The sequence below is a fragment of the Falco rusticolus genome, chromosome 2, assembly GCF_015220075.1.
Source record: "Falco rusticolus isolate bFalRus1 chromosome 2, bFalRus1.pri, whole genome shotgun sequence".
NCBI classification, from domain to species: domain Eukaryota; kingdom Metazoa; phylum Chordata; class Aves; order Falconiformes; family Falconidae; genus Falco; species Falco rusticolus.
The window spans coordinates 114450193-114465194 of NC_051188.1; the positions used below are offsets into that span (position 1 = coordinate 114450193).

The following is a 15002-nucleotide window of genomic DNA, read 5'->3' on the forward strand; positions in this document are numbered from 1 at the left end:
GATAGGAATAATTTTGGAAGTTTTTCATGAAAGGTCATCTGTCCTCTTCTCAGGGGGGTTACCAATAGACTAGCAAATAGGGCAGCGTTGGAGATGTGGGAATCCAGCCTGAAGTTCCTTACGATGTTAAGTTTAACGAGGCAGTGCAACCTGCCTTTATGCGCTTACCACTTCATAGCTAAGAGCCCCGATCTTTGAAGTTACACTTGCACAGGCTCATTTTCTAAGGGAAAAAGTGTGTATGAGGGGTATTGCTCTCATTTGTGGTTTTTTTTTGTTTTTTAAATAAGGGTAGGAATGAAATTTTGTCTCCAGTTTTAAGGGTGGTAGTTTAAAAGTACCTTCTTCCTGCAGGCACCTGCAGAATGGACCATTTCCTGGGAGTGTTTGCTCTAGGACAGGGTTGCTTATGAAATATAAGACTGTAAGTTGTGGATAGTATCTTGAAAGTATAATATGTTTGGCTGTAGAATCCAATAAAGGGGCAACCAGAGATGGGAAACACTTATTTACAAAAGGATTTCCTCTCCTCTGTTACGCTTTTCTCTTACTTCCCAGATTCTAAACCAAGGGATTAGTGGTTTGGGTGTTATTTTTTAATTTTGAGGAATTTCTAATAGAGTTTAGTAAGGTGTTGACAAACTACAACTGTCTCGTGGAGAATTACTACCCTACTAGAGCTTGCAATCAGATTAATGGTTTGCAATAGGTCTCCCCTAAATCACAGAAGCTATACTACTTTACTGCTTCTTCCTTTTTTTTTTTTTTTTTTTTTTTAAAAAAAAAATCAATGTGAAGTAGATCTGGCCTGATGGGATGAACCCAGTTTTAGTGGAAGAGAACAGTGCCTCATTCTGATCTTGTTTGGCCTTTGCCAATCACATTGTTCTTCTTGAAAGGAGTTCATGACTTTTGGATTTTATGTGGCTTCTCTAAAAGAATGTTCAGTTATGTACCAGGGCAAAACTTACTAGCTTTCTTCACAGAGGCTTTCATTAGTGTAAGTTTAATATAAAACAGTGAACTACGCAATTCTGTGCAGTTCATTATCAGATTCTTGTTTCCTCTGTCTTTTTTAAAAAGTTTCTTGTTCTTATTAGTGTCGATTTCATGCCCTAAAGCTAGTTTAAAGAAACTGCCCCAATCCAAATTGTAGCTCATGGTATTGTAGATTTAAGAAAGAGCTATTCTACAACATGGTTTAACAGATGCCTGTCTCCAGAAATTTGTAAAACTAATTTCTCAGTTAGTTAGTTCCCTCTTTGGATAAGCCTACAGCAATTCTTCCAGCTTCCTGAGCGTGAATAAATACGAACGTCGCTTCCGAAGTAGGCATAGTCCGAGAGAACAGTCTCTGTGCATCTTAGTTAAATTCTTTGTTGTTGAGGTTTTCAGACAGGAAAGCACTGTTATGCTAATATGATCTGAGCTTTATAACACAAGCCTAATATTCAGTTAGGTTTGTTACCGGATAGCAATGTTTGGTTACTTTGGTCAGTAACATTAACTAGTTTTGTGCTGAAGCAAATGTTGCATAGCAGCATCAAGTTAGATGTACAGTCGTCGTCTAGTGGCCCTCTTGGACTATTCAAGGCAGTAAGTTGTTTTTCTTTACCGATCTGAGTTCCCAGTTCAAAGATACGTCTTGTCTGTAGATTTAAGAAAGAGCTATTATACAACGTGGTTTAACAGATACCCGTCTCCAGAAATTTGTAAAACTTAATTCCTTTACAAGGAAGGTAAAGAATTCTCCAGCTACATCATTTTTTTTACTTTTTTCAATGTCCAGCTCCTGATGACTTGTGCAGCATGTTGGAATGATCAGTATTTGTGCTTGCTCAGGAAGGGTTCTGCAAAGTTTGAACAGACTTTTATACTAAGAGATGCTTGCCAATAGATTGCTAATAATCGACAAGTACCTGTTAGTTAACAAAGAACATGCAATTTTTCAAAATATCTATGTATACCACTATAAGATATTTTCTTACATTTGTCTCTTCTCTTAGTTTATTTCAGGAACTAGAAACCTCGCTTTTAATGAGTTTTATGCTTGCTCCACTCTAACAAGAGTGTAACTGGAACCTTTATTTTAGAGAGGCTATGAGGGTTTTTTTGCATAGAATAAAGCCCGTGCCTTATGTAGGATTAGGATCATGGTTGTAATTGGTTGATTCTTTCATGTAAAAATATTTTAATTTTTCATACAGAGTTTTTGGGGTTTTGTTGTGTGGTTGTTTTTTTGTGGTTTTTTTTTTTTTTAATTTCTCTTCAGAATATGTAGAAATACATATTGAAAGTTCTTCGATGCAGCTGATCACTGCTCTGATCCTGTGAGCGGGCTTCTGCCAATCAGCAGTTTAAAAATATGAGCATTGATTGTTAGGTTAAATTCTTACATGCTGTTTCATAGTTCCTGTAGCTTAATTGTATCTTGTGGCAGTATTGTAGCCATTAGGGTTTTAATAATAACCTTTTTAGTGGGGGAGTTTTTAGGCATGTGCTTGAATCCAACATTAGGTTTTAATTGATGTTTCTGCAAAGATGATCTGAAGCTTTGATTTTATTGTGTCAGGCTGCTGCCAATACTACAAGTATACTTACAGTCAAATTTCTGTACTCTGTAAACCAAAGAAAATAGGGCATGATTTTGTCCAAATAGTCCTGAGATAAAAAGCTCATAATTCACAAAAAGCAAGACTACGTAGGCTACTTGGCCGGCATTTGAGCGGTGCCTAATACTAACGGCACCTCTGTTATAGGGCTTAATCTGATGGTACTTTCCATTAACTTTTTAGTATTGCCCAAAGCCAACTTCATCATTAATGGTAATTGTGCCACGCATATGGAGAATTGTGACGGTTAATTTTACTCAAGGGTGGTGGCTGGATGGATGTCATTGAGCAGCTCTGTTTCGAAGGAGCCCACTGTACATCCTTAAAACTATATATGCAGCAGAAGTTTGGCAGATTTGGCAGTGGTTTTCAATTCGATTCACTTCTGTTGCTTTTGGACATTATCAATAGTTTGCTTTGAAAGTACTCCCCTTCTGCTTACAGTTACTATAATGTGAGAGTTTTTTTAAAGCCAAAGGTCTCAGAACATGAATTTACAGTGTTTTATGACAGCTGGCTGACAATTTAAAGCAGGTCTAAGGATATTGGTAGTTGACTGGCTTCTAAGTAGAAAAAAAAAGGTAAAGGAGATGGTGAATTTTCTAGACCAGTGTGTCTAGATCTCATCATCTTTTTCATGTGTATTTACTGAGGCTAAAAAGACTGAACACCACTTCCAAAAAAAATTTATATTCTTATTATTAATATACTTGATAGAAAAGGGATCTGCTTATAAAGGGTATTATTGTGTGTACACATAGCTATCTGCAGTTTTATTTACCAGCATGTTGAAGGCCAGCATCATGTTTGTTTGCTCTTATAAATACAAATAATTTTAGGCCATTTTTAAAGCATTGCAAATTTGGTGTGTTTACTTTGAAACTTTTTAATTTTTTGCTTGGGCTGTAAGAGCTCTTAAGTAGACATTGTACATGTTACTACCACATTTGGCCTTTGTTAGGATAATGAAATGAATCTTCAAAATTATAACAGCTTTATGTATATTACTGATGCCTATCCAAACTTTATCAACCCCGTATTTACAGAGAGTGATAAGCCGCGGACAGGAACAGGTGAACCAGTTTTAAGTTTGCACTACAGTACAGAAGGAACAACTACAAGCACAATAAAACTGGACTTCACTGATGAGTGGTAAGAAGTTAATTTTGTTTTTGACTGATTATTGATCAACACATATCACTAACGCTCATCTAGTCATAGATACAGGTGAGTTATTTTTCTGTATGGTACACATGTATTTTTAGGTGTAACAGACAATTTGCAGTGGCTGTAGTCCTCAATGCATTCAGAACGTAAAGGACAGTCACACTTGTAACATCAAATTTATGCAAGAGGTTTCTCAGTTATATTTACCATGAATCTTTTGGAAACATGCTATCTTCATCAAATGCTAGCATAACATTAGTGTCAACTAGCTTACTAAATCAGGGTAGTACAGTGATGGGAAGGGTGGTCCAGGGGCTAGTGCTTAAGTTTTAATTCTCTGCTCTACCAGACTTTTCATACGGTATTCTGCAAATTAGTCTAAATTAGTCTTTCTGTGGCACAGTTCTTGAGTTGTGAAACAGTAAAATTAGTATTTCTGTGTTTCTGAGGAGTCTAGATGAGTGCATATGGTTAAGAACTTTGTGGACTGCTGAGACACCGCAGTGAGGGCATCCTTTTCAGATAATAAACGCACACTGTCTAACTGGTCTGACTTACTTGGTTTTGTATCAAAGTCTATTACTAGAGCATCTCAGGATCTCCCAAAACAACCACAATCCTTATTTTATCTTTTCTTACTTCTAATTCTTTGCTTATGTTTTCAAAATTATTATAGAAAACAGTAAGTAGAAATGGTTGCTGGCATTTGTTACGGGGCGGGGGGGGGAAAACCCAAACACCACATCTAGCTACACTGAAGCGCTGTGTCTTGAGACATAAAACATACACCTTAGCCATAGCATTTGGAAACTTTAAACAGTGATCTGTGTGTTTTCACAAGAATGAAGTCTTTGCCCATGTGAATCTGAAATACTGTGGCAGTTATGTTCAGCCAATCTGTCAGGCTGTATTTCTATTTAGAGTCCAAATCCAGCAAGCTTTGAAAGAATTAGTTTTGCTGTAATGCTTTTAACTAATACTGTGTTTAGTTTTGTAGTCATCTTTGTTTAATGCTTTAGGGTAGGCAAATTTCACAAGAGGATCAGAGATTAGCAAATGTTTTGTCCATTTATTCTAGTGGCTTTTTAATATATAACAAGAAAACATTACTAACACTCTTATCACAGAAAGCAAATTTTATTAAACATTAACACTTTGTTTCTGTGTTTATTTTAAAACAAAATTTGAAAAATGCATTTCACACTCCAAACAGTTAATGATACAAGTGATTCTGAAGGTGGAAAATTTGAGTGAACTACCTCAAAAACAATATTAAAAAGTGTCGAGTATACAGGGATATTACTAATTACAGAAATTACAATTGGGGAGGTAAAGAGTAAATGAAAACTACTAAAACTTAGCTTCACTTATATCTCTATTCTAACAGGAAGTATTTTAATGAATCTCTTGAGCCAACGGTTAGCAGCATGTGAATGACGAACATCAAATATAATACCAATAGAGAAGGAAGGACTGAACATCATGATCTCTTGAGACTAATGGCAGCAATATTCAGGGTGTTAGGACAGTTGTGATAGAAAAGCATATTAAGACAAACAGTACATGGGACATAAAACACAGTTATGGGAACTAAAATGTGCATGATTAGTACCTTTTATTTGATGGAGTAATGGGTTCTAGAAACGTACATGGTGTAATAGAAAGAAACTGAATTTCCAGGAAGTATTTGATACTTTCTCACATGTTGACCTTCTGTCCTAAGGTGGAACAGGTAGATAATAAAGAAACGGAACACAGTGTTAAACTAACTTAATGGAGCTTCGTAGTGGGTAGCGCAGGATGGGCAGTGAGAGGAAGAAGCATTTCCTAGCGGGACAGTTGCAAGGCATTGTCTGTTCAGAGGCTGACTAAAACATTGTGCCCAAGAATGGATTAATAAAGTAAGATGCAATTCCACTTAACCAAATGATGCAGTTGAGGACAAATAACAGAAACCTAATCTGCAAGTTGGGAGTGTTGTGAAAAAGATGATGTGGACCTACCAGTCACTTCATTCTCAATATTACACAGCTACTAGATGGGCAAGTGTGATCCTAGATGTCACCATCTGGGAGACTTCAGCCAAGGATGAGAATTCCTGGTGCTGTTGCCTAACTCTACCTTGTGACTTAATGCTGTGTGAAATCTCCATCGTGCTTTTGAGAAAACTGATTTGAGTTGGCAGAGGTTCAACAAAGGGTTATGAGGTGAACTGGGTAAATAGAAAACCTGCTATGGAAGCAGATAGTAGGGCTTAATGTAGCGAAAGCACAGGGTGTTATTTTATTCTCTTAGAAACATCTTCTTCATGTAGCTGCTGGTGTGAAAAATAACACTGAAGTAAAAATGAAAGCAGTGTATATACATGAATGTAAATTAGGATTGAGTGTTTAGCTAGAAAGTCAATCCCTAAAAGTAAAAAAAAAAAAATTCTAGTGTTTAGACTGTGATTAAGTTCATAAAAGTGACTTTCAATTGAGATTAGATCAGTTGAGGTGTGAAATAGCAAAAATCCTTGAGTTGGTGTCTAGCAGTACACTTCTTGTCTGTCCTTTCAGAAACAATGCTGAAAATTCCTGATTTAGAAGAAATACTGTAAGGGCTAGCAAGAATTGTCTATGTATCCAAATACAGTACAGTAATGAAACAGACTATTGCTCATCAAGATGAGTAAAAGCTGTCATTCTTAGGATAAAAATAAAAGTACTCAAGTCTAGACTAGATTCTCAAGTATCTAGACTAAGCACAATTTGTGCTGCTTCTAGCAATGTAGCATATAAAATAGTTTCGTAATGATATACGCATGTAAGAAGATACTTATTGCAGTCTAAATTCTTGAGAATCACGCTTATAATTCTCGTAACTGATCTTTTTTTTCCAACTTTGTCCAGCGATTTGCTGAAGTTTGAGGCCACAAGACAGGTGTGGGCCAGGAGGGATTGGGAGAGCTCAGGAGCAAGGCTTTGCATTTCCTAAAATAAGGTCTTTTTCTAGACAGCCTAGAAACTTTAGTTTTGGTAGCATTCAGAACAGCAGTGCTACATATTTCCTGAGGAATAATTTTCCTTACTGTAAACAGAAATTGGTGTTCCACAATAATCTAAACACGGATGTGGAGTAAATCTCAAGTACCAGCTTATAGTAATAAGTAAGTCTTGAGAAATAACAAAACTGGGAGGACTGAAAGCCAACATCAGAAGTCTGCCTCAAAAGGTACAGGAATGATAGTTAATGGTGAAGAACCTGGAAAACTTTATTTGAACCTATTTTTAATTGGATGGGATAAGATTATGTATTAATGCTCAGCTGACAGCTTGCCTTTAAGAGATCTTTGATCATTTATATACGTAAAAAAAATGTATAAATAGTGAAAGAGAGCAAATCCTTTTGAGTTCTCACATTATTTTGAAAAGCAATGAAGAAATCCCATATAAGTTTAAAAAAAACAAAGGCAGGAAGGAGAAAGCAGAGTTCTGTGATGCAGGTGAATAGTGTAGGGTGAGTAGCGATGGACATAATAAAACAATTTTGAAATTGCTGTGAAGCTTGTTAGTTGTAGCTGCTGCCAGGACCAATTGAATTGTGAGATCGGAGCGCGAAAGATGATGATGGTCAAGCTGTGCAATTGCAATTATATTATCTGTTTATATTATTTCTAGTAATGTTTTTTTTAACGTGTTACATTGCCAGGAGCAGCACAAATTCAAGCTCTAGAGGGAGTGGAAGTCATTGCAAAACTGAAGGCCAAGAAGACTCTGTAAAAACAAAAACCTCAGAAGGGTCAGGGCCCGAAGATGAAGAAACAAGTAAGATACAGCATTATTTCTGTAATGCTAAGGTAAAAATTCTGCTGTCGTGTGTTCATGACTCCCATTGAACATGATGGGAGTCTCATACACATGCATGTGAAGACAGAATACAGCCATAATAAAATACGACTTTCTGAGAAAAGAAAAAGATACCGACCTGAGATAGTTGCAAATAAATATAAACAAAATGAACTTACTCTGTCTTCAGTTCTAAAACCCTTATTCTTTTTTTTCTTAACAACATATCTGCCCCAATTTGTATAAAAAAATAGAACAACTGCACTTTGCAGTCATAAATGAGTGCTGGGTATTTTGTTACATTTCTTTCAAGCTTTCACTGTATTTTGTTACATGTGGTTCTCTTGCTCAATTCATTGCCAAAAGGGCAGTCATGTCAAATGACTGGTTCCAGAGAAATGTTTGTTGTTTTTTTTAAAAATCCCTTTTAATAGAGCAGTAACTTAATTTCCATCTTCAGAAAAATAGCTTTCAGTAAGTGATCATCTGTTTCAAGAGTATTAATGCTATTTTTGCAGCTCAAGTTGTCATAGCATAGGATATTAAGTATATTAAGGAACAAGAAATACTTTTTTCTTTGTTAGTGTATTGACCTGGGAAACTAGATAGGTTTATATATACTGACTTTTATGTGATTAGTATCTTGAGATTTCAGTAAAATGACATGCAGGCTTCAGAGGGGATTGCTTTGGTTTGATCTAGGAGTGCTAGTATCATTTAGATTTGCTTACATTTATAGATGTGCATCTAAATGAAATCATGTGATTTACTATTAAGTTGTTTAATTCAGGAGTTTCTGGTGAATCTCCCAAGGAAGATGCAAGTGCTGAGGAACTAAAAACTGCAGATGAAACTGTAGAGACGACAGAAGCAAGTATGTATCTGTACGCTATTTGCAGAGGTAGAGAATGAAAACCTAAATTTCTAATGTAAACTCGGCATGCGTAATTTAACTTCTGTGACCATTTATAATGTCTTGTAAAATAGGCTACAATCATTAATGCTGTGACTTATTTTCCCCAATACTTCTGTTAGCTATATCAGATAAACCTGGTCCTGAGCATTCTGGAATCCAGCCAGAAGAAAACGGGCCCAATGTTGACGCTGGCTCTGGAAATGCAGAGGAAGAAGCCTCGTGTGAAAGGAGTGCGAATCAAGAAACGACAAGTCAGAGTACTGAATCCACTGCCACCTCGCTTGCTGCAAATGATGAACCTCAGCCACACCCCGAATCCTCAGGGCTTGCAACTCCAGACGAGTCCTCCACCAGGACCTCAGCTCTCCAAGAAACTGATGACAGTGATGATGATCCTGTTCTGATCCCAGGGGCAAGGTATCGAGGAGGACCAGGACACAGGTTAGGGGAATACTTCTCTTTGCTATTGTTTGGCAAAATGCATTTCTTGGAATGGAAGATGTAGAAACCCATACTTTGTATCCTTAATCAAAGTAAGCTGTTCTTTGAAAACTACCCAAGAGCTTAATGGCTGAGTCTAATTTGCCAATGTGTAAGATACGTGTAGCTGTATTTTCCCTCCTAGCCAGGCAGGCTCCTACGGATCTAATACCTGCTTATTTCTTGCCTGCTGACTACTCCAGTGCTGAATATTTGCAATTCATTTTTATTGTTCTCCCTGTAGTTGTTAAGTATAGAAAGTTCATAAATTTGTGTACAGGGACCTATGTTTTCTTTCCACTGTACTTTAGGTGTTCTTACTTGGGCAAAGCAAGAGCTTTTAACTGTTGTTGAGCAATGCTGCGTTTGTCTGTAGTACATACATTAAAACTGATGTGTTCAATTTTTCATTCTTCTTTTTCTCTGAAGGAGAAAAACTGTTATCCTTTTCCTTTTGTTGGTTATTGAATATCAGTATGTACAGCAGCAAAAAAAAGGATTATTTTTTTTTTTTTACTAGATTACTGGTTGTCATCAGTAATAAAAGATGCACTTAGTAAGCTTTGTAAGTTTTTTTCTTATAAAATACCAACAGCTGTACATACTTCTTTGATCATTCAGTAAATTTAGCCCCCAATTTGGTATTGCTGGTTTTTAATACCTTTGATCATCAATTTAAATTCTTGGACTTTTTAAATGGCTGTAATAATTTTTTAAGCAACATCTCTATTGTTAGACTTAAATTTTTTAAATCTTTTTTTTCCCCTGCTTGCGTTAGATGTTGTATAACCTAGTGTCAGGTGCCTTTGCTTTACTCCTATCCTGTTCAAAGGCAGCATTATCTTGCTATTAATTTATTAGGCTAGCAAGGAAATACTTTACAGGAAACATTTACAATTTATATTCATTAGGAAATCAGAATGAATTTGATAGTTGTGTATAGAAAAGGTTTTGAATAATTTTCAGCTAAAAAACCCCAAAAGGCATAAGCCACCGCATTGTCAGTAGTGACTCAGGGAACAGTCAGTGGTTTTTTTATTACATAGCACAAGTAATTCTGCTCACTAAATGACAGTGTTTATGAAAAAGCCAATATATACAGATTTTGTCTTAATCCATTAACTTTCCATGCAGTACTAAGTTATTGCAGATAAATATCTAATGGCAGAAATAGTTTCTGCTGCAAGCCAACGTTCATTATGATCTAGTGATTGAAGAGCAAGCTGGGAAAAGCCCTGCAATTTTAATCCCATTTCTGTTTTCAAGCAGGATTCTTAGCTTCTCTTCATGTATCTTATGTTGCCTGTATAATGTAATTGTTTTTGTAGTAATGTAGTAAGAATGACACATCCAGGTGTCATATAGCTGTTACAATTTCCCACTACTGGGGTCATCTTAAATGAAGTTACACTTCATCTGGCATGCATTTTTTCCTCCTTTGTGTGCAGCGAGGTTTCTTCCTTGTAGCAGTTAAAATTTAATCATCTAAAAAAGATCATTCAACTAAATTAATGATATAATTAGAATTCTTTAGGCAGCCCCCTGTTCCCTTTCTCTTCCTCCCCAAATAAAATTGGAGAAAAGTTGCTGTATAGCCAATGCTGGTTTAGGATTGCCTCCAGACTTCCATTACTCAGGTTTAATGCCTGACCAATTAATTTTCTTTGCTTTTGTGTGTGTGCAAGCAAGCAGTAGTTTTCTAGTTTCATTTTTGAGCTGTCAGATACACATTTGTATTATGTTCCTTCCTATTCTTCTGGTTCCAGGATAAGTACCCTCTGAGATACTGAAGAAAAGTAAGACATCCTTGTGTGCTCAAAGGAATTTGGATTTCCAGAGAGAAAGCAGGCACTGGCAGCCTTAAAGCCTAGCTATAAGCCGTCTTAATATTTATATCTCCTATGAAATAGAATGAAAGGAACTGGAAGTCCTTTCTACTACTACTGTGACTAGTTGCTATAGCATATAATCCCTTTCATAAACTGATCAAATCTATATAAAATCCCCCTGGCCCCTTAACTAGTGGGAAGCTACCTCAAAACATTGCTGCTACAATGGGTACAAATTGACTTAAATTAGTCATTTTGTTCTGTGCTAACATACTGTTTTGACTGAAACAATTTTTTCATACCCGGTGCTTACAATTTTGAATGATGTTCATCCTGACCATTTTCAGCTTTTGTCTCACTGGACTGAGCGTCAAGTTTTTCCTCACGCTTAGCAGTAAAAATATGTGGGTTTCCTGCCATCGTGCTGGTTCTTAGCTCTTCTCCTCTACGTTCCACTTCTTTCCTGACTATGGTAGACCAGAATGACGCACGCTGCGCTGTTTGAATTTTGCTAGGGTTAATGGTACGAGCGTTACTCTTGGTCTATGAAGATTCTCTGAGACACAAGTGAGCTGTAGCTATATCCTCCTCCTCCTCTCTTGCTTACGGCTGTCTCATAGTGGTGGCTTGTGGTCAGACACAAGATCAGTTAGTATACTGAAGTCTTCCCTACTTTGTAATTTCTAATTAATATGTTCTTATCTTTCACCAGAAGGAAGCTCAGAAGTGTATGACTGTCAATTTTAAACTACTGAATTTCTACTCACCAATTTTTCTCAAGGTCCTACAGTCCCCTCTGTATTCATAAAGTTACCCAACCTCATGTCCTCAATGCACTGCATGAATACATTCCTACATTTTGCTCAAAGACTATTAGCAATACATTAAACAAAACTGCCTGCAAGACTGGTGCTTAGCTCCACCAGTATGCTTCCTATAGACTGACTTTTCCTCTTTTCTCACTTAGAAAATGGTGTTACCTAACAATTCCTTTACTAAATCTCATTTTCTCTAGTTTAGCTAATAATTTAGTTTCCAGTGTGCCATCCTGTAAGATAATTAATGGCATTAATATAAAAGCAATAGATTTTTCTCTCCCTAGAATATCTAGGGGGTGGTTGCTTTGGGGCTTGTTTTCTTTTGTGGAGAAATTTATAAAGCTAGCCTGAAATATACAGTGGCAAAAAAACCAACAACAAACAGTAGTTCTAATTTTTCTTTAGGACAAAAAAATAAAAAAAGAGACTGTAGCCTTCTGAAACAGAATACTAAAAGCTGTTTGACTAATAAGCCTTTTCCAGTATATAGCATTACCAGTTTTATCTACAACCAGTTGTGGTTTTTATATAGCTAATAACTAGCTATTGTTTATATTGAGGAGAAACTCCACAGCTGGGGAAATGAAGATCAAGAAAACTATCTTGGAGTTATTTTCCCACTGTAAAGTACAACTGTCTCCACTAAGAAAGCAAGGATAGACTTCTGATTCTGTACTCTGAAATCATAAAGTTCCTCTGAAGGAAAAGAAGTGGCAGATATACCCTTTTGATAGCCCTGTCGAGAGTTGCAGTGAAATAGAGAACCTGCTGCTGCATCAGCTCTGCTAGTCTCACCTCAGTTTTAGTAAGGTGGATGCAGATTCCAGATTTATGACTAGAATGTTGTCCATTTTGCAAATGTAATGTTTACAGAGCTTCCACTATTTGAATTTTGTTTGGGTACAAACCCAGCTTCCAGTTTTCAAACCAAGGATTGGGTCTTTTTCTCTGTTTTACATCATCTGAGAATAGATACAGGGGACAAAAACTCCTTTTGTGGGTGCTTAAAAAGGTCAAAAACATGGGTTTCTCACAACTAACCTGAAATCGAACTGTCAGCAAAGACTATGCAACAGAGACACGGAAACACGAAGTTTGCATCTGCTTTAATATATTGAAAAGGACTTAGAATAGTAGCAGTGAGATGTGTAGAAATACAACAGTCCTTTGGTTGGTAAATTGGGCAAATCAGCTGAACGTTGGCTAGGAATCAGCTAGGAACAGTTTTGACACAGAAGGACATTTCTTTGAAAGAAATAATTGAGAAGATGACACCTGACTTTTCTGTAGCCACTGAGCATCACTACAGGAATGGTAAAGATCTAAAAGAAGCTATTTATTTTTTAAAGTGTCATTGGGCTAGTCAATACATGCTCTTTTTAACAAAATATATAAGGAACTTCACAGAGTATTTCTAAATCTAAAAAAATGAACCCTGTTTTGTACAGCAGAACAGTTTAGCTAGATACGCAACAGAGAAAACTTGCTGTGGATTCCTTAAAATGCCCAGAAGGTTGAGATTTCTCTTCTTACAAATGTGAGGAGATATTTGTATGCAGGTTTTTAAGTCTTGATGTAGGCACGTAGCGTATCAGCTTTAAAAATTACTAAGTCCAGCAAATTTAGTTGGAACAGAGCTAGATAACATGGCTTGCCTTAGCGTCGTACTTTATGGGGGTGGGCAGGGGGGGAATCTATGCAAAGTATATGTTCTTCATGCACAGAGGGTGCAGTTTTTAATGGATCGATCTTATTTTTCACAAATTAGTCAAAACAACTCTCCGAGGACTGCTTTCCTACTTAAATAATGGAATTAATTTTGTTTGGACTTTGACAGAAGCCGATCTGTGAGCAGAGGCTAAGCCTGGAAAACGTTAAAGTACTAGGTTAAAATTTAAAAAAAAATATGAATGTAAAATGGAATTGATTATGCAGCTACTTCCACTTCTGTTACAATCTGTGAAGACTTACTGCTTTTTATAAGATCAACTTTGTGTACTGTTATGTAAACTGAATACTATTTTTGTTGAAATCAGTCTCATATACTAACACACTGAGGAGGAGGAGTCTTCTCAGTTGCAATACGTAGAGCACATTTTGTAATAGATGCTAACGTTTTAAAAACATGATACCCAGCATTTTTGAATGACTTCAGTTGTTGTTCCCTTTACTAGATATAATATCAGAGGAACAGCGATAGGTGATAGAATAATGAGGTAATTAATTATTTTCTTCCTCCCCTCCTCCTTTTTATTGCCATATAATGGATTTATCAGGTTCTTGTTTTTCTTGTCTAACTGGCATTTTAATATACTTTAAATGCTATGAATTACAGAGTATATTGCTTGAGTTATATTTAGCTGCATGTATTGCATGGGAGTTGAAAAGAAGTGGCAGCGTATATGTTTAACAAGCTATTAACCTTTTTATTGCGTGCCATAGAAATTAATAGAATTTGAAAAGTGTGTAGTTTGTGTAAAGCAAGTAACGTGTTTTTTTTTTTAACTCAGCTGCTGAGGAACGTGTTATAGTTGCATGTGCCACTGCTGACTTGCTTTGTCTGGTAGTAGAGAACATCCAGTTCTGGACAAAAATATAAGAATACACGTATCAAAGACTATATTTTTTGTCTGAACAAGATTATGGATCTGAGCATAATTACTAAAGCTTTGTTTTATAATATTATATCTTCTATATATATAAAATATCTTATCCAATATTTCTTTCAATAATGTTAACTAAAGGAGTTACTTGATCTCGTTCATATTCCTCCTTGAAATACTCGAGTGAATTGTAAGAATGTATAAGGCAGTTTGGGCAATTGTGTTTGGCCACATGCCATGAGAGGGAGAAACGATCTGCTGTGATTTAATGCCAAAGGCTGTATAGAGGGGAAGTGGCACAAAATAATTCTAATGGTGAAAATTAACATCTTGGCTTTGTGTGGCTGGGAAGGAAAAGACTCAGGATGTGGTTTCACAGAAGTTTTAGCCTGAGTCCGATCTTTTAAATGCCTACAGGAAAATAGTGCAGATGTGTATTTCTTTGTCTTATTTTCCAATCTTAGCTGCAATTGGAATATTAATTTAACTCTGCAACTTTCTTAAAGGTTCAAGAATCTGTGTATTTTTTGTACTTTACGTTTCACAATAGGCGTTCTTTCTTTATTAAACATGCTTACCATGGAGTTCTTTAGCTCTTCAGCACAGCCCATGGGCATATTTGTTTCATATTGCTATAAATTAAATAGAAAAATGAATGATGCGTTCAGCATAGACTTTTTTATCAGTATATTTTTCTCTGATTTTCATTGTATTCTGCAGCATATCAGGTGAAAATTTAAAAATGTAGCG

General features: G+C 36.2%; 1 protein-coding gene across 3 annotated transcripts in view; it reads left to right on the plus strand.

Moving 5' to 3' along the window:
• DCAF6 (DDB1 and CUL4 associated factor 6) overlaps positions 1-15002 on the plus strand; it is a 90584-nt gene that overhangs the window by 58991 nt on the left and 16591 nt on the right. For all 3 annotated transcript variants that reach the window (XM_037378070.1, XM_037378071.1, XM_037378073.1), the window contains 4 exons: positions 3659-3764; positions 7470-7585; positions 8397-8480; positions 8642-8963. In XM_037378070.1, the coding sequence (XP_037233967.1) occupies positions 3659-3764; positions 7470-7585; positions 8397-8480; positions 8642-8963 (628 nt within the window). The remainder of the gene's footprint in view (positions 1-3658; positions 3765-7469; positions 7586-8396; positions 8481-8641; positions 8964-15002) is intronic.